The sequence below is a fragment of the Oncorhynchus tshawytscha genome, linkage group LG30 (assembly GCF_018296145.1).
Source record: "Oncorhynchus tshawytscha isolate Ot180627B linkage group LG30, Otsh_v2.0, whole genome shotgun sequence".
Classification (NCBI taxonomy): Eukaryota; Metazoa; Chordata; class Actinopteri; order Salmoniformes; family Salmonidae; genus Oncorhynchus; species Oncorhynchus tshawytscha.
Window position 1 is genome coordinate 49267486 of NC_056458.1, and position 20000 is coordinate 49287485.

Genomic DNA, 20000 nt, shown 5'->3' on the forward strand with positions numbered 1-20000 from the left:
CTCCTAGTAGTCAGTCTCCTAGTAGTCAGTCTCCTGTAGTAGTCAGTCTGTAGTCAGTCTCCTCTAGTAGTCAGTCTGTAGTCAGTGTCCTCTAGTCTCGTCTAGTAGTCAGTGTCCTCTAGTCTCCATGTTAGCGTGAATGGGAATTACCATTCTAGTTATTGTATTTCTGTGGTCGTCTCCTGTATGCTGATGTGAAGGACAGGAGGACTGGTGCAGAACAGCCTGTAGATTTGTTTTTCAGTGTAGTAGTCAGTATCCTCTAGTCTCCTCTTGTAGTCAGTCTGTACCCGGTCTCTGCTAGTCTCCTCTAGTAGTCAGTCTCCTCTAGTCTCCTCTAGTAGTCAGTCTCCTCTAGTCTCCTCTAGTCAGTCTCCTCTAGTAGTCAGTCTCCTCTAGTCTCCTCTAGTAGTCAGTCTCCTCTAGTCTCCTCTAGTCAGTCTCCTCTAGTAGTCAGTCTCCTCTAGTCTCCTCTAGTAGTCAGTCTCCTCTAGTCTCCTCTAGTCAGTCTCCTCTAGTAGTCAGTCTCCTCTAGTCAGTCTCCTTTAGTAGTCAGTCTCCTCTAGTCTCCTCTAGTCAGTCTCCTTTAGTAGTCAGTCTCCTCTAGTCTCCTCTAGTCAGTCTCCTCTAGTCTCCTCTAGTCAGTCTCCTCTAGTAGTCAGTCTCCTCTAGTCTCCTCTAGTCAGTCTCCTCTAGTAGTCAGTCTCCTCTAGTCTCCTCTAGTCAGTCTCCTTTAGTAGTCAGTCTCCTCTAGTCTCCTCTAGTCAGTCTCCTCTAGTAGTCAGTCTCCTCTAGTCTCCTCTAGTAGTCAGTCTCCTCTAGTCTCCTCTAGTAGTCAGTCTCCTCTAGTCTCCTCTAGTCAGTCTCCTCTAGTAGTCAGTCTCCTCTAGTCTCCTCTAGTAGTCAGTCTCCTCTAGTAGTCAGTCTCCTCTAGTCAGTCTCCTCTAGTAGTCAGTCTCCTCTAGTCTCCTCTAGTCAGTCTCCTCTAGTCAGTCTCCTCTAGTCAGTCTCCTCTAGTAGTCAGTCTCCACTAGTCTCCTCTAGTCAGTCTCCTCTAGTCAGTCTCCTCTAGTAGTCAGTCTCCTCTAGTCTCCTCTAGTCAGTCTCCTCTAGTCAGTCTCCTCTAGTCAGTCTCCTCTAGTAGTCAGTCTCCTCTAGTCTCCTCTAGTCAGTCTCCTCTAGTAGTCAGTCTCCTCTAGTCAGTCTCCTCTAGTAGTCAGTCTCCTCTAGTCAGTCTCCTCTAGTCAGTCTCCTGTAGTCAGTCTCCTCTGGTAGTCAGTCTCCTCTAGTCAGTCTCCTCTAGTAGTCAGTCTCCTCTAGTAGTCAGTCTCCTCTAGTAGTCAGTCTCCTCTAGTCTCCTCTAGTCAGTCTCCTCTAGTAGTCAGTCTCCTCTAGTCTCCGCTAGTAGTCAGTCTCCTCTAGTCTCCTCTAGTCAGTCTCCTTTAGTAGTCAGTCTCCTCTAGTCTCCTCTAGTCAGTCTCCTTTAGTAGTCAGTCTCCTCTAGTCTCCTCTAGTCAGTCTCCTCTAGTAGTCAGTCTCCTCTAGTCTCCTCTAGTCAGTCTCCTTTAGTAGTCAGTCTCCTCTAGTCTCCTCTAGTCAGTCTCCTCTAGTAGTCAGTCTCCTCTAGTCTCCTCTAGTAGTCAGTCTCCTCTAGTCTCCTCTAGTAGTCAGTCTCCTCTAGTCTCCTCTAGTCAGTCTCCTCTAGTAGTCAGTCTCCTCTAGTCTCCTCTAGTAGTCAGTCTCCTCTAGTCTCCTCTAGTAGTCAGTCTCCTCTAGTCTCCTCTAGTCAGTCTCCTCTAGTAGTCAGTCTCCTCTAGTCTCCTCTAGTAGTCAGTCTCCTCTAGTAGTCAGTCTCCTCTAGTAGTCAGTCTCCTCTAGTCTCCTCTAGTAGTCAGTCTCCTCTAGTCAGTCTCCTCTAGTAGTCAGTCTCATCTAGTAGTCAGTCTCCTCTAGTCTCCTCTAGTCAGTCTCCTCTAGTCAGTCTCCTCTAGTCAGTCTCCTCTAGTAGTCAGTCTCCTCTAGTCTCCTCTAGTCAGTCTCCTCTAGTCAGTCTCCTCTAGTCAGTCTCCTCTAGTAGTCAGTCTCCTCTAGTCTCCTCTAGTAGTCAGTCTCCTCTAGTCTCCTCTAGTCAGTCTCCTTTAGTAGTCAGTCTCCTCTAGTCTCCTCTAGTCAGTCTCCTTTAGTAGTCAGGCTCCTCTAGTCTCCTCTAGTCAGTCTCCTCTAGTAGTCAGTCTCCTCTAGTCTCCTCTAGTCAGTCTCCTTTAGTAGTCAGTCTCCTCTAGTCTCCTCTAGTCAGTCTCCTCTAGTAGTCAGTCTCCTCTAGTCTCCTCTAGTAGTCAGTCTCCTCTAGTCTCCTCTAGTAGTCAGTCTCCTCTAGTCTCCTCTAGTCAGTCTCCTCTAGTAGTCAGTCTCCTCTAGTCTCCTCTAGTAGTCAGTCTCCTCTAGTAGTCAGTCTCCTCTAGTAGTCAGTCTCCTCTAGTCTCCTCTAGTAGTCAGTCTCCTCTAGTCAGTCTCCTCTAGTAGTCAGTCTCATCTAGTAGTCAGTCTCCTCTAGTCTCCTCTAGTCAGTCTCCTCTAGTCAGTCTCCTCTAGTCAGTCTCCTCTAGTAGTCAGTCTCCTCTAGTCTCCTCTAGTCAGTCTCCTCTAGTCAGTCTCCTCTAGTCAGTCTCCTCTAGTAGTCAGTCTCCTCTAGTAGTCAGTCTCCTCTAGTCTCCTCTAGTCAGTCTCCTCTAGTCAGTCTCCTCTAGTCAGGCTCCTCTAGTAGTCAGTCTCCTCTAGTCTCCTCTAGTCAGTCTCCTCTAGTAGTCAGGCTCCTCTAGTCAGTCTCCTCTAGTAGTCAGTCTCCTCTAGTCAGTCTCCTCTAGTCAGTCTCCTCTAGTAGTCAGTCTCCTCTAGTCAGTCTCCTCTAGTAGTCAGTCTCCTCTAGTCAGTCTCCTCTAGTCAGTCTCCTCTAGTAGTCAGTCTCCTCTAGTAGTCAGTCTCCTCTAGTCAGTCTCCTCTAGTCAGTCTCCTCTAGTCATTCTCCTCTAGTAGTCAGTCTCCTCTAGTAGTCAGTCTCCTCTAGTCTCCTCTAGTCAGTCTCCTCTAGTCAGTCTCCTCTAGTCAGTCTCCTCTAGTAGTCAGGCTCCTAGTCTCCTCTAGTAGTCAGGCTCCTCTAGTCTCCTCTAGTCAGTCTCCTCTAGTCAGTCTCCTCTAGTCTCCTCTAGTAGTCAGTCTCCTCTAGTCATTCTCCTCTAGTAGTCAGTCTCCTCTAGTCAGTCTCCTCTAGTAGTCAGTCTCCTCGAGTCAGTCTCCTCTAGTCTCCTCTAGTAGTCAGTCTCCTCTAGTAGTCAGGCTCCTCTAGTCAGTCTCCTCTAGTAGTCAGTCTCCTCTAGTCTCCTCTAGTCAGTCTCTCTAGTAGTCAGTCTCCTCTAGTAGTCAGTCTCCTCTAGTCAGTCTCCTCTAGTAGTCAGCCTCCTCTAGTCAGTCTCCTCTAGTAGTCAGTCTCCTCTAATCTCCTCTAGTCAGTCTCCTCTAGTAGTCAGTCTCCTCTAGTCTCCTCTAGTCTCCTCTAGTAGTCAGTCTCCTCTAGTCTCCTCTAGTCAGTCTCCTCTAGTAGTCAGTCTCCTCTAGACTCCTCTAGTCAGTCTCCTCTAGTAGTCAGTCTCCTCTAGTCAGTCTCCTCTAGTAGTCAGTCTCCTCTAGTCAGTCTCCTCTAGTAGTCAGTCTCCTCTAGTAGTCAGTCTCCTCTAGTAGTCAGTCTCCTCTAGTAGTCAGTCTCCTCTAGTCAGTCTCCTCTAGTAGTCAGTCTCCTCTAGTCAGTCTCCTCTAGTAGTCAGTCTCCTCTAGTCAGTCTCCTCTAGTAGTCAGTCTCCTCTAGTCAGGCTCCTCTAGTCAGTCTCCTCTAGTAGTCAGTCTCCTCTAGTCAGTCTCCTCTAGTCAGTCTCCTCTAGTCAGTCTCCTCTAGTAGTCAGTATCCTCTAGTAGTCAGTCTCCTCTAGTCTCCTCTAGTCAGTCTCCTCTAGTCAGTCTCCTCTAGTCAGTCTCCTCTAGTAGTCAGTCTCCTCTAGTCTCCTCTAGTAGTCAGTCTCCTCTAGTCAGTCTCCTCTAGTAGTCAGTCTCCTCTAGTCATGCTCCTCTAGTAGTCAGTCTCCTCTAGTCAGTCTCCTCTAGTAGTCAGTCTCCTCTAGTCAGTCTCCTCTAGTCTCCTCTAGTAGTCAGTCTCCTCTAGTAGTCAGTCTCCTCTAGTCAGTCTCCTCTAGTAGTCAGTCTCCTCTAGTCAGTCTCCTCTAGTAGTCAGTCTCCTCTAGTAGTCAGTCTCCTCTAGTCAGTCTCCTCTAGTAGTCAGTCTCCTCTAGTCAGTCTCCTCTAGTAGTCAGTCTCCTCTAGTCTCCTCTAGTCAGTCTCCTCTAGTAGTCAGTCTCCTCTAGTCTCATCTAGTCAGTCTCCTCTAGTAGTCAGTCTCCTCTAGTCTCCTCTAGTCAGTCTCCTCTAGTAGTCAGTCTCCTCTAGTCTCCTCTAGTCAGTCTCCTCTAGTAGTCAGTCTCCTCTAGTCAGTCTCCTCTAGTAGTCAGTCTCCTCTAGTAGTCAGTCTCCTCTAGTCAGTCTCCTCTAGTAGTCAGTCTCCTCTAGTCTCCTCTAGTAGTCAGTCTCCTCTAGTCAGTCTCCTCTAGTAGTCAGTCTCCTCTAGTAGTCAGTCTCCTCTAGTCAGTCTCCTCTAGTAGTCAGTCTCCTCTAGTCAGTCTCCTCTAGTAGTCAGTCTCCTCTAGTCAGTCTCCTCTAGTAGTCAGTCTCCTCTAGTAGTCAGTCTCCTCTAGTCAGTCTCCTCTAGTCAGTCTCCTCTAGTAGTCAGTCTCCTCTAGTCTCCTCTAGTCAGTCTCCTCTAGTCAGTCTCCTCTAGTAGTCAGTCTCCTCTAGTCAGTCTCCTCTAGTCAGTCTCCTCTAGTCAGTCTCCTCTAGTCAGTCTCCTCTAGTAGTCAGTCTCCTCTAGTCAGTCTCCTCTAGTCTCCTCTAGTCAGTCTCCTCTAGTCTCTTCTAGACCTCCAGCTATTCTGTTTACTATTATAATTAGTATAATATTACAGAACTGTACTGGGCAAAAACAAATATATATAAATGCAACAAAGTTATAGTTCAATAAAAGGAAATCAGTCATTTGAAATCAATTCATTAGGTTCTAATCGGTGGATTACATCACATGACTTGACAGGGGCGCAAATCAGAATTAGGTTTTTCCCTACAAAAGGGCTTCATTACAGACAGAAAAAAAAACTCCTCCGTTTCATCAGCTGTCCGGGTGGATTGGTCTCAGACCATACCACAGGGGAAGAGGCCGGATGTGGAGGTCCGGGTGGATTGGTCTCAGACCATACCACAGGGGAAGAGGCCGGATGTGGAGGTCCGGGTGGTTTGGTCTCAGACCATACCACAGGGGAAGAGGCCGGATGTGGAGGTCCTGGTGGCTGGTCTCAGACCATACCACAGGGGAAGAGGCCGGATGTGGAGGTCCTGGTGGCTGGTCTCAGACCATACCACAGGGGAAGAGGCCGGATGTGGAGGTCCTGGTGGCTGGTCTCAGACCATACCACAGGGGAAGAGGCCGGATGTGGAGGTCCTGGTGGTTGGTCTCAGACCATACCACAGGGAAGAGGCCGGATGTGGAGGTCCTGGTGGCTGGTCTCAGACCATACCACAGGGAAGAGGCCGGATGTGGAGGTCCTGGTGGTTGGTCTCAGACCATACCACAGGGGAAGAGGCCGGATGTGGAGGTCCTGGTGGCTGGTCTCAGATGATCCCTCAGGTGAAGAGGCCGGATGTGGAGGTCCTGGTGGTTGGTCTCAGATGATCCCACAGGTGAAGAGGCCGGATGTGGAGGTCCTGGTGGTTGGTCTCAGACCATCCCACAGGTGAAGAGGCCGGATGTGGAGGTCCTGGTTGTTGGTCTCAGACCATCCCACAGGTGAATAGGCCGGATGTGGAGGTTCTGGTGGCTGGTCTCAGACCATCCCACAGGTGAAGAGGCCAGATGTGGAGGTTCTGGTGGCTGGTCTCAGATGATCCCTCAGGGGAAGAGGCCGGATGTGGAGGTCCTGGTGGTTGGTCTCAGATGATCCCTCAGGTGAAGAGGCCGGATGTGGAGGTCCTGGTGGTTGGTCTCAGATGATCCCTCAGGTGAAGAGGCCGGATGTGGAGGTCCTGGTGGTTGGTCTCAGACCATCCCACAGGTGAAGAGGCCGGATGTGGAGGTTCTGGTGGCTGGTCTCAGACCATCCCTCAGGTGAAGAGGCCAGATGTGGAGGTTCTGGTGGCTGGTCTCAGATGATCCCTCAGGGGAAGAGGCCGGATGTGGAGGTCCTGGTGGTTGGTCTCAGATGATCCCTCAGGTGAAGAGGCCGGATGTGGAGGTCCTGGTGGTTGGTCTCAGATGATCCCTCAGGTGAAGAGGCCGGATGTGGAGGTCCTGGTGGCTGGTCTCAGACAATCCCACAGGTGAAGAGGCCAGATGTGGAGGTTCTGGTGGCTGGTCTCAGATGATCCCTCAGGTGAAGAGGCCGGATGTGGAGGTCCTGGTGGTTGGTCTCAGATGATCCCTCAGGTGAAGAGGCCGGATGTGGAGGTCCTGGTGGTTGGTCTCAGATGATCCCTCAGGTGAAGAGGCCGGATGTGGAGGTCCTGGTGGCTGGTCTCAGACCATCCCACAGGTGAAGAGGCCAGATGTGGAGGTTCTGGTGGCTGGCCTCAGATGATCCCTCAGGTGAAGAGGCCGGATGTAGAGGTCCTGGTGGTTGGTCTCAGATGATCCCTCAGGTGAAGAGGCCGGATGTGGAGGTCCTGGTGGTTGGTCTCAGTCCATCCCACAGGTGAAGAGGCCAGATGTGGAGGTCCTGGTCTGATGTGGTTACACGTGGTCTGTGGTTGGGTGTACTGCCAAATTCAATGTTGGAAGCGGCTTATGGTAGTTGTCTGGCAACCACTCTGGTGGACATTCCTGCAGTCAGTCTGTGGTTATGAGGCCGGTTGGAGGTATTGCCAAATTCTCTAAAACAGCTTTCAATAGAGAAATAAACATTAAATTCTCTGCCAACAGCTCTGGTGGACATTCCTGCAGTCAGCATGTCAACTGCACACTCCCTTAAACCTTGACACATCTGTGGCATTGTGTTGTGTGACAAAACTGCTTATTTTAGAGTGGCCTTTTATTGTCCCCAGCACAAAGTGCACCTGTGTAATGATCATGCTGTTTAATCAGTTTCTTGATATGCCACACCTGTCAGGTGGATGGATTATCTTGGCAAAGGAGACATTCTCACTAACAGGGATGTAAACAAATGTGTACACAAACATTTGAGTGAAATAAGCTTTTTGTGCGTATGGAACATTTCTGGGGTCTTTTATTTCAGCTCATGAAACATGGGACCAACACTTTACATGTTGCGTTTATATTTTTGTTCAGTATATTACAGTATGTTGAGAGAGAAGTGTGTCAACTAGTTATCAAACCTGTAAATAGATTAATCAGGTGTGCTAGTTCAGGGTTGCAAGTAAATTGTAAAATATCTGTTGGTGCCTGAGGAGAGGTTTGAAAAAGGTCTGATTAATTATTAAACATAACTAAACTGGATTAATTACTGCCTGTTTGGTCTCCATCATTCCAGGTACAAGTGCATGAGTAAAAACATGGAATGGAGTTCTGAGTGTATCGGTTAACAGTGTGATGAGAACTCGGACTGGACTAACAGTAATGTTCACTATGTTCCAGGTACTACCGCTGCTTTACGAGCCAGCTGCACCAGGCTAACATCACTTCCATGGTCACCCTGTGGCACCACACACGCCAGCGCTCCAGCCTGCCAGCCCCGATGGAGGCAGCAGGAGGCTGGTTCAACAGGTTGGTACCACACGCCACACACACACATGCCACACACACACACGTCAGCGCTCCAGCCTCCCAGCCCCCCGTGGAGGTTGGTACTACCAGAACCAAATCCCGAGTGAGATGTTAAGCCCGTGGAGGAAACAAGGCGGAGCCTCTTTTGTAGCAGACAAGTCGTCGTCGTGGTGATAACTAGCCTGATCCAAACGTTGGGTTCTATTCAATCAGATCCGCTTTAGTGGAGATGGAACTGCATTGTGGCTCCCGGCGTGTGTGTGTGTGTCTGTGTCTGTGTGTGTGTCTCTGTGTGTGTGTGTGTGTGTGTGTGTCTGTGTGTGTGTGTGTGTGTGTGTGTGTGTGTGTGTGTGTGTGTGTGTGTGTGTACCTTGACTCCACAGAGTCACATTGACAGAATTCCCCAGCCTCCTTTTTTAGTTTGAACACTTGAATGTGAGATGTAATCTACACCTCGATCAGGCTGATAGAAACCCTCATTATTTAGTTATTAAATTATTTTCTTTTTGAGCGTCATTATTTCTACAATGGCCTACACTCTTAGAAAGATGCCCTCTAGAACCTTAAAGGATTCTTCGGCTGTCCCCATAGGAGAACCCTTTGAAGAACCCTTTTAGGTTCCAGGTAGAACCCTTTTAGGTTCCAGGTAGAACCCTTTTAGGTTCCAGGTAGAACCCATGTAAAAACCCACATGGAACCCAAAAAGGGTTCTACCTGGAGCCCCAAAAAAAAGAGTTTTCCTATGAGGACAATCGAAGAACCCTTTCGGAACCCTTCCTCGTTCTGAACTTCTAACGCGACCTGGTGTTGCAATGTGACACTGATCAAGAGCAGCTGTTCAGCGATTTGACGGGATCACCTCGGACACCGCCAAAACATCAGCAATGCGGGTAGTAACTTGGTATCCGAGTCGTTAGTTCTATAGCCACTTCAGACCGGAGACAAGGGAGTAACCACGCCCATTCCATAGAAAACAGTTACCTGTTCTATATATTTCTATTCTCCTTAGGCTACTGCACTGTTTAGTGATGATTGCGTTGGGTCCAACAGGCGCTGATCACGGTATGTACAAATAAGTGGATTTGGCCTCAATGACTTTCTACGTGGCACCGTCATAGGACCCACCTTTCCAACAAGTCAGTTCGTCACATTTTTTCCCTGCTAGAGGTGCCTCGTTGTTGTTCCTGGAAACGCTCAGCCGCGAAGTGCTTAGGCCACACAAGCTCAGAGGATGGGACTGCCGAGTGCTGAAGCGATGCGGTCCTTGGTTGCAACACTCACTACCGAGTTCCAAACTGGAAGCAACGTCAGCACAAGAAGTGTTCGTCGGGATCTTCGTTAAATGTGTTTCCATGGCCGAGCAGCTGCACACCAGCCTAAGATCACCATGAGCAATGCCAAGCGTTGGCTGGAGTGGTGTAAAGCTCGCCGCCATTGGACTCTGGAGCAGTGGAAACGTGTTCTCTGGAGTGATGAATCATGCTTCACCAATGGATGCCAGGAGAATGCTGCCTGCCCTAATGAATAGTGCCAACTGTAAAGTTTGGGGGAGGAGGAATAATGGTCTGGGGCTGTTTTTCATGGTTCGGGCTAGGTCCCTTTAGTTCCAGTGAAGGGAGATCTTAACACTACAGCATACAATAACATTCTAGACAATTTTGTGCTTCCAACTTTGTGGCAATTTGGGGAAGGCCCTTTCCTGCTTCAGCATGACAATTCCCCCATGCACCCATTGAACACCTTTGGGATGAATTGGAACAACGACTGCGAGCCAGGACTAATCGACCAACATCGGGTCCCGACCTCACGAATGCTCTTGTGGCTAAATGGAAGCAAGTCCCAGCAGCAATGTTCCTAGTGGAAAGCCTTCCCAGAAGAGTGGAGGCTGTTATAGCAGCAATGTTCCACCATCTAGTGGAAAGCCTTTTCAGAAGAGTGGAGGCTGTTATAGCAGCAATGTTCCAACATCTAGTGGAAAGCCTTCCCAGAAGAGTGGAGGCTGTTATAGCAGCAATGTTCCAACATCTAGTGGAAAGCCTTCCCAGAAGAGTGGAGGCTGTTATAGCAGCAATGTTCCAACATCTAGTGGAAAGCCTTCCCAGAAGAGTGGAGGCTGTAATAGCAGCAATGTTCCAACATCTAGTGGAAAGCCTTCCCAGAAGAGTGGAGGCTCACTCCTACTATATAACACGTAGGTCATGTCACAGGGATATCAAAGCCATCACTCCTACTATATAACACGTAGGTCACATCACAGGGATATCAAAGCCATCATTCCTACTATATAACACGTAGGTCACATCACAGGGATATCATCACTCCTACTATATAACACGTAGGTCACATCACAGGGATATCATCACTCCTACTATATAACACGTAGGTCACATCACAGGGATATCATCACTCCTACTATATAACACGTAGGTCACGTCACAGGGATATCAAAGCCATCACTCCTACTATATAACACGTAGGTCACATCACAGGGATATCAAAGCCATCACTCCTACTATATAACACGTAGGTCACGTCACAGGGATATCAAAGCCATCACTCCTACTATATAACACGTAGGTCACGTCACAGGGATATCAAAGCCATCACTCCTACTATATAACACGTAGGTCTCGTTACAGAGATATCACAGCCATCACTCCTACTATATAACACGTAGGTCACATCACAGAGATATCACAGGGATATCATCACTCCTACTATATAACACGTAGGTCACATCACAGGGATATCATCACTCCTACTATATAACACGTAGGTCACGTCACAGGGATATCAAAGCCATCACTCCTACTATATAACACGTAGGTCTCATCACAGGGATGTCATCACTCCTACTATATAACACGTAGGTCACATCACAGAGATATCATCACTCCTACTATATAACACGTAGGTCTCATCACAGGGATATCATCACTCCTACTATATAACACGTAGGTCATGTCACAGGGATATCAAAGCCATCACTCCTACTATATAACACGTAGGTCACATCACAGGGATATCAAAGCCATCACTCCTACTATATAACACGTAGGTCACGTCACAGAGATATCAAAGCCATCACTCCTACTATATAACACGTAGGTCACATCACAGGGATATCATCACTCCTACTATATAACACGTAGGTCACATCACAGGGATATCATCACTCCTACTATATAACACGTAGGTCACATCACAGGGATATCATCACTCCTACTATATAACACGTAGGTCACGTCACAGAGATATCATCACTCCTACTATATAACACGTAGGTCACATCACAGGGATATCATCACTCCTACTATATAACACGTAGGTCACATCACAGGGATATCATCACTCCTACTATATAACACGTAGGTCACATCACAGGGATATCATCACTCCTACTATATAACACGTAGGTCACATCACAGGGATATCATCACTCCTACTATATAACACGGAGGTCACGTCACAGAGATATCATCACTCCTACTATATAACACGTAGGTCACGTCACAGAGATATCAAAGCTATATAACACGTAGGTCACATCACAGGGATATCATCACTCCTACTATATAACACGTAGGTCACGTCACAGAGATATCATCACTCCTACTATATAACACGTAAGTCACGTCACAGAGATATCAAAGCTATATAACACGTAGGTCACATCACAGGGATATCATCACTCCTACTATATAACACGTAGGTCACATCACAGGGATATCATCACTCCTACTATATAACACGTAGGTCACGTCACAGGGATGTCAACATGTCCTACTATATAACACGTAGGTCTCATCACAGGGATGTCAACATGTCCTACAACACACCTTAACACGTAGGTCACATCACAGGGATATCATCACTCCTACTATATAACACGTAGGTCACGTCACAGGGATGTCAACATGTCCTACTATATAACACGTAGGTCTCATCACAGGGATGTCAACATGTCCTACAACACACCTTAACACGTAGGTCACATCACAGGGATGTCAACATGTCCTACAACACACCTTAACACGTAGGTCACATCACAGGGATGTCAACATGTCCTACAACACACCTTAACACGTAGGTCTCATCACAGGGATGTCAACATGTCCTACAACACACCTTAACACGTAGGTCTCATCACAGGGATGTCAACATGTCCTACAACACACCTTAACACGTAGGTCACATCACAGGGATGTCAACATGTCCTGCTATATAACACGTAGGTCTCATCACAGGGATGTCAACATGTCCTACTATATAACACGTAGGTCACGTCACAGGGATGTCAACATGTCCTACTATATAACACGTAGGTCACATCACAGGGATATCAACATGTCCTACTATATAACACGTAGGTCACATCACAGGGATGTCAACATGTCCTACTATATAACACGTAGGTCACATCACAGGGATATCAACATGTCCTACTATATAACACGTAGGTCACGTCACAGGGATGTCAACATGTCCTACTATATAACACGTAGGTCACATCACAGGGATATCATCACTCCTGCTATATAACACGTAGGTCTCATCACAGGGATATCAACATGTCCTACTATATACCACGTAGGTCACATCACAGGGATGTCAACATGTCCTACTATATAACACGTAGGTCACATCACAGGGATATCATCACTCCTGCTATATAACACGTAGGTCACATCACAGGGATATCAACATGTCCTACTATATACCACGTAGGTCACATCACAGGGATGTCAACATGTCCTGCTATATAACACGTAGGTCTCATCACAGGGATGTCAACATGTCCTACTATATAACACGTAGGTCACGTCACAGGGATGTCAACATGTCCTACTATATACCACGTAGGTCACATCACAGGGATATCAACATGTCCTACTATATAACACGTAGGTCACATCACAGGGATGTCAACATGTCCTACTATATAACACGTAGGTCACGTCACAGGGATGTCAACATGTCCTACTATATAACACGTAGGTCTCATCACAGGGATGTCAACATGTCCTACTATATAACACGTAGGTCACATCACAGGGATATCAACATGTCCTACTATATAACACGTAGGTCTCATCACAGGGATGTCAACATGTCCTACTATATAACACGTAGGTCACATCACAGGGATATCAACATGTCCTACTATATAACACGTAGGTCACGTCACAGGGATGTCAACATGTCCTACTATATAACACGTAGGTCACATCACAGGGATATCAACATGTCCTACTATATAACACGTAGGTCACATCACAGGGATATCATCACTCCTGCTATATAACACGTAGGTCACATCACAGGGATATCAACATGTCCTACTATATAACACGTAGGTCTCATCACAGGGATATCAACATGTCCTACTATATAACACGTAGGTCACATCACAGGGATATCAACATGTCCTACTATATAACACGTAGGTCACATCACAGGGATATCATCACTCCTGCTATATAACACGTAGGTCACATCACAGGGATATCATCACTCCTGCTATATAACACGTAGGTCACATCACAGGGATATCATCACTCCTGCTATATAACACGTAGGTCTCATCACAGGGATATCAACATGTCCTACTATATAACACGTAGGTCACATCACAGGGATATCAACATGTCCTACTATATAACACGTAGGTCACATCACAGGGATATCAACATTCCTACTATATAACACGTAGGTCACATCACAGGGATGTCAACATGTCCTACTATATAACACGTAGGTCTCATCACAGGGATATCAACATGTCCTACTATATAACACGTAGGTCACATCACAGGGATATCAACATGTCCTACTATATAACACGTAGGTCTCATCACAGGGATGTCAACATGTCCTACTATATAACACGTAGGTCACATCACAGGGATATCAACATGTCCTACTATATAACACGTAGGTCACGTCACAGGGATGTCAACATGTCCTACTATATAACACGTAGGTCACATCACAGGGATATCAACATGTCCTACTATATAACACGTAGGTCACATCACAGGGATATCATCACTCCTGCTATATAACACGTAGGTCACATCACAGGGATATCAACATGTCCTACTATATAACACGTAGGTCACGTCACAGGGATGTCAACATGTCCTACTATATAACACGTAGGTCACATCACAGGGATGTCAACATGTCCTACTATATAACACGTAGGTCACATCACAGGGATATCATCACTCCTGCTATATAACACGTAGGTCACATCACAGGGATATCATCACTCCTACTATATAACACGTAGGTCACATCACAGGGATATCATCACTCCTGCTATATAACACGTAGGTCACATCACAGGGATATCAACATGTCCTACTATATAACACGTAGGTCACATCACAGGGATATCAACATGTCCTACTATATAACACGTAGGTCACATCACAGGGATATCAACATGTCCTACTATATAACACGTAGGTCACATCACAGGGATGTCAACATGTCCTACTATATAACACGTAGGTCTCATCACAGGGATATCAACATGTCCTACTATATAACACGTAGGTCACATCACAGGGATATCAACATGTCCTACTATATAACACGTAGGTCTCATCACAGGGATGTCAACATGTCCTACTATATAACACGTAGGTCACATCACAGGGATATCAACATGTCCTACTATATAACACGTAGGTCACGTCACAGGGATGTCAACATGTCCTACTATATAACACGTAGGTCACATCACAGGGATATCAACATGTCCTACTATATAACACGTAGGTCACATCACAGGGATATCATCACTCCTGCTATATAACACGTAGGTCACATCACAGGGATATCAACATGTCCTACTATATAACACGTAGGTCACGTCACAGGGATGTCAACATGTCCTACTATATAACACGTAGGTCACATCACAGGGATGTCAACATGTCCTATATAACACGTAGGTCACATCACAGGGATATCATCACTCCTGCTATATAACACGTAGGTCACATCACAGGGATATCATCACTCCTACTATATAACACGTAGGTCACATCACAGGGATATCATCACTCCTGCTATATAACACGTAGGTCACATCACAGGGATATCAACATGTCCTACTATATAACACGTAGGTCACATCACAGGGATATCAACATGTCCTACTATATAACACGTAGGTCACATCACAGGGATATCAACATGTCCTACTATATAACACGTAGGTCACGTCACAGGGATGTCAACATGTCCTACTATATAACACGTAGGTCACATCACAGGGATATCAACATGTCCTACTATATAACACGTAGGTCACATCACAGGGATATCATCACTCCTGCTATATAACACGTAGGTCACATCACAGGGATATCAACATGTCCTACTATATAACACGTAGGTCACGTCACAGGGATGTCAACATGTCCTACTATATAACACGTAGGTCACATCACAGGGATGTCAACATGTCCTACTATATAACACGTAGGTCACATCACAGGGATATCATCACTCCTGCTATATAACACGTAGGTCACATCACAGGGATATCATCACTCCTACTATATAACACGTAGGTCACATCACAGGGATATCATCACTCCTGCTATATAACACGTAGGTCACATCACAGGGATATCAACATGTCCTACTATATAACACGTAGGTCACATCACAGGGATATCAACATGTCCTACTATATAACACGTAGGTCACATCACAGGGATATCAACATGTCCTACTATATAACACGTAGGTCACATCACAGGGATGTCAACATGTCCTACTATATAACACGTAGGTCTCATCACAGGTATCAACATGTCCTACTATATAACACGTAGGTCACATCACAGGGATATCAACATGTCCTACTATATAACACGTAGGTCTCATCACAGGGATGTCAACATGTCCTACTATATAACACGTAGGTCACATCACAGGGATATCAACATGTCCTACTATATAACACGTAGGTCACGTCACAGGGATGTCAACATGTCCTACTATATAACACGTAGGTCACATCACAGGGATATCAACATGTCCTACTATATAACACGTAGGTCACATCACAGGGATATCATCACTCCTGCTATATAACACGTAGGTCACATCACAGGGATATCAACATGTCCTACTATATAACACGTAGGTCACGTCACAGGGATGTCAACATGTCCTACTATATAACACGTAGGTCACATCACAGGGATGTCAACATGTCCTACTATATAACACGTAGGTCACATCACAGGGATATCATCACTCCTGCTATATAACACGTAGGTCACATCACAGGGATATCATCATGTCTCCTACTATATAACACGTAGGTCACATCACAGGGATATCATCACTCCTGCTATATAACACGTAGGTCACATCACAGGGATATCAACATGTCCTACTATATAACACGTAGGTCACATCACAGGGATATCAACATGTCCTACTATATAACACGTAGGTCACATCACAGGGATATCAACATGTCCTACTATATAACACGTAGGTCACATCACAGGGATGTCAACATGTCCTACTATATAACACGTAGGTCTCATCACAGGGATATCAACATGTCCTACTATATAACACGTAGGTCACATCACAGGGATATCAACATGTCCTACTATATAACACGTAGGTCTCATCACAGGGATGTCAACATGTCCTACTATATAACACGTAGGTCACATCACAGGGATATCAACATGTCCTACTATATAACACGTAGGTCACGTCACAGGGATGTCAACATGTCCTACTATATAACACGTAGGTCACATCACAGGGATATCAACATGTCCTACTATATAACACGTAGGTCACATCACAGGGATATCATCACTCCTGCTATATAACACGTAGGTCACATCACAGGGATATCAACATGTCCTACTATATAACACGTAGGTCACGTCACAGGGATGTCAACATGTCCTACTATATAACACGTAGGTCACATCACAGGGATGTCAACATGTCCTATATAACACGTAGGTCACATCACAGGGATATCATCACTCCTGCTATATAACACGTAGGTCACATCACAGGGATATCATCACTCCTACTATATAACACGTAGGTCACATCACAGGGATATCATCACTCCTGCTATATAACACGTAGGTCACATCACAGGGATATCAACATGTCCTACTATATAACACGTAGGTCACATCACAGGGATATCAACATGTCCTACTATATAACACGTAGGTCTCATCACAGGGATATCAACATGTCCTACTATATAACACGTAGGTCACATCACAGGGATGTCAACATGTCCTACTATATAACACGTAGGTCACATCACAGGGATGTCAACATATCCTACTATATAACGTAGGTCTCATCACAGGGATGTCAACATATCCTACTATATAACACGTAGGTCACATCACAGGGATATCAACATGTCCTACTATATAACACGTAGGTCACATCACAGGGATATCAACATATCCTACTATATAACGTAGGTCAACACACCTTCTTAATAATAATATTTTCTAAATTAAGGAAAGTATTTTTATTTTTTTTAACATATTGTGTTTCTTTCAAAAATAATAAAATAATAAACATGGAGCTGTTTATAAAATAATCTAACAATGTTTTTTGGATGGATACGGTTTTATATGAATAGTTCCTGTGAATAATGATATTGTTTGACAGGGACACAGTGGTGGCGTTTGTGGACTACGCTCGGCTGTGCTACAGAGAGCTAGGTCCCCATGTGAAGATGTGGATCACCTTGAACGAGCCCAACGATGAAGATGACGTGTCTCCGATGGAGGGCCACCAGCTGCTGAGGGCACACGCCCTGGCGTGGCGCGCCTACGACCAGGAGTACAGACACACACAGGGGGGACAGGTCAGTGGGATCACACACACACACATATATATATATATATACACACACACACATACACACAGATACAAAGGGAGACACATGCACACACACACATATATACACACATATATACACACACACATATATACACACACACACATACACACAGATACACATACACACAGGGAGACAAATGCTCATACACACATACACACACATATACATATACACACACATATATATACACACACACACATACACACACACACATACACAGGGAGACACATGCACACACACACATATACACACACATACATACACATATATATACACACACACACATACATACAGATACACAGGGAGACACATGCACACACACACATATACACACACATACACACACACATATATACACACACACACATACACACAGATACACATACACACAGGGAGACACATGCTCACACACTCACACATATAGGGAGAAACACACACAAGAAGACACAGATACACACACACACACACACAGGGAGAAACACACACAAGGACACACAGACACACACACAAGGAGACACAGATACACACACACACACACACACAGGGAGAAACACACACAAGGACACACAGACACACACGCAAGGAGACACAGATACACACACATGCACGTGCAGAGAGGGGAAAAAAACACTTGTCGTACTGTGTTGCAGGTTTCCTTGGCTCTTCACATGGACTGGGTGGAACCGGCATTCTCCTTCAGCCGCGAGGACGTGGAACCAGCCAACAGGGTTCTCGACTGTCGTGTGGGCTGGTTCTCAGAACCCATCTTTGGCAGTGGAGATTACCCGCCTCGCATGAGGAACTGGTTCCACCAACGACACTCCCTTGACCTTTTCCAGTGAGCTCTTATTGCAGCTCTCTTTAGTTCGCAAGCAGAGTTCAAAGTTCAAACATCTATGGTCCTACAAAACGCATGGATGAGTTAGGCCAGGATTCAATACGATCTGCGTAAACAGCCTGATTGAGCCGACGCCTGCAGCGTTTATGCAGTCTCCTGCGATCGCAGAAGGAAATGCCTGTACAGGATCCCGTCCTCTGGACGGTTGAGCTAACGTAGTGATTAGCATGAGATTGAGCTAACGTAGGCTAATGTGATTCGCATGAGGTTGAGCTAACGTAGGCTAATGTGATTAGCATGAGGTTGAGCTAACGTAGGCTAATGTGATTCGCATGAGGTTGAGCTAACGTAGGCTAATGTGATTAACATGAGATTGAGCTAACGTAGGCTAATGTTAGATGAGGTTGAGCTAACGTGGCTAATGTGATTAGATGAGGTTGAGCTAACGTAGGCTAATGTGATTAGCATGAGGTTGAGCTATGAGGTTGAGCTAACGTAGGCTAATGTGATTAGCATGAGATTGAGCTAACGTAGGCTAATGTGATTAACATGAGATTGAGCTAACGTAGGCTAATGTGATTAGCATGAGGTTGAGCTAACGTAGGCTAATGTGATTCGCATGAGGTTGAGCTAACGTAGGCTAATGTGATTCGCATGAGGTTGAGCTAACGTAGGCTAATGTGATTAACATGAGATTGAGCTAACGTAGGCTAATGTGATTAGCATGAGATTGAGCTAACGTAGGCTAATGTGATTCGCATGAGGTTGAGCTAACGTAGGCTAATGTGATTAGCATGAGGTTGAGCTAACGTAGGCTAATGTGATTCGCATGAGGTTGAGCTAACGTAGGCTAATGTGATTAACATGAGATTGAGCTAACGTAGGCTAATGTGATTAGCATGAGGTTGAGCTAACGTAGGCTAATGTGATTAACATGAGATTGAGCTAACGTAGGCTAATGTGATTAACATGAGGTTGAGCTAACGTAGGCTAATGTGATTAACATGAGATTGTAAGAAACAAGAACATTTCCCGGGACATAGACATATCTGATTTGGGCAGAAAGCTTAAATTCTTGTTAATCTTAACTACACTGTCCAATTTACAGTAGCTATTACAATGAAAGAATACCATGCTATTGTTTAAGGAGAGTGCACAATTATAAACTTGAAAATGTATGAATAAACCAATTTGGAACATTTGGGCAGTCTTGATACAACATTTTGAATAGAAATGCAATAGTTCATTGGATCAGTCTAAAACATTGCACATACTCTGCTGCCATCTAGTGGCCCAAGTCTAAATTGTGCCTGGGCTAGAATAATTCATTATGGCCTTTCTCTTGCATTTCAATGATG

General features: G+C 45.6%; 1 protein-coding gene across 1 annotated transcript in view; it reads left to right on the top strand.

The window, feature by feature from the left end:
• The window catches only part of kl (klotho), a 47335-nt gene that overhangs the window by 16972 nt on the left and 10363 nt on the right, over window positions 1–20000 (top strand). Inside the window, exons 9-11 of the mRNA XM_042309568.1 lie at window positions 7739–7867; window positions 17570–17768; window positions 18455–18642. Coding sequence (XP_042165502.1) covers window positions 7739–7867; window positions 17570–17768; window positions 18455–18642 — 516 coding nt within the window. The remainder of the gene's footprint in view (window positions 1–7738; window positions 7868–17569; window positions 17769–18454; window positions 18643–20000) is intronic.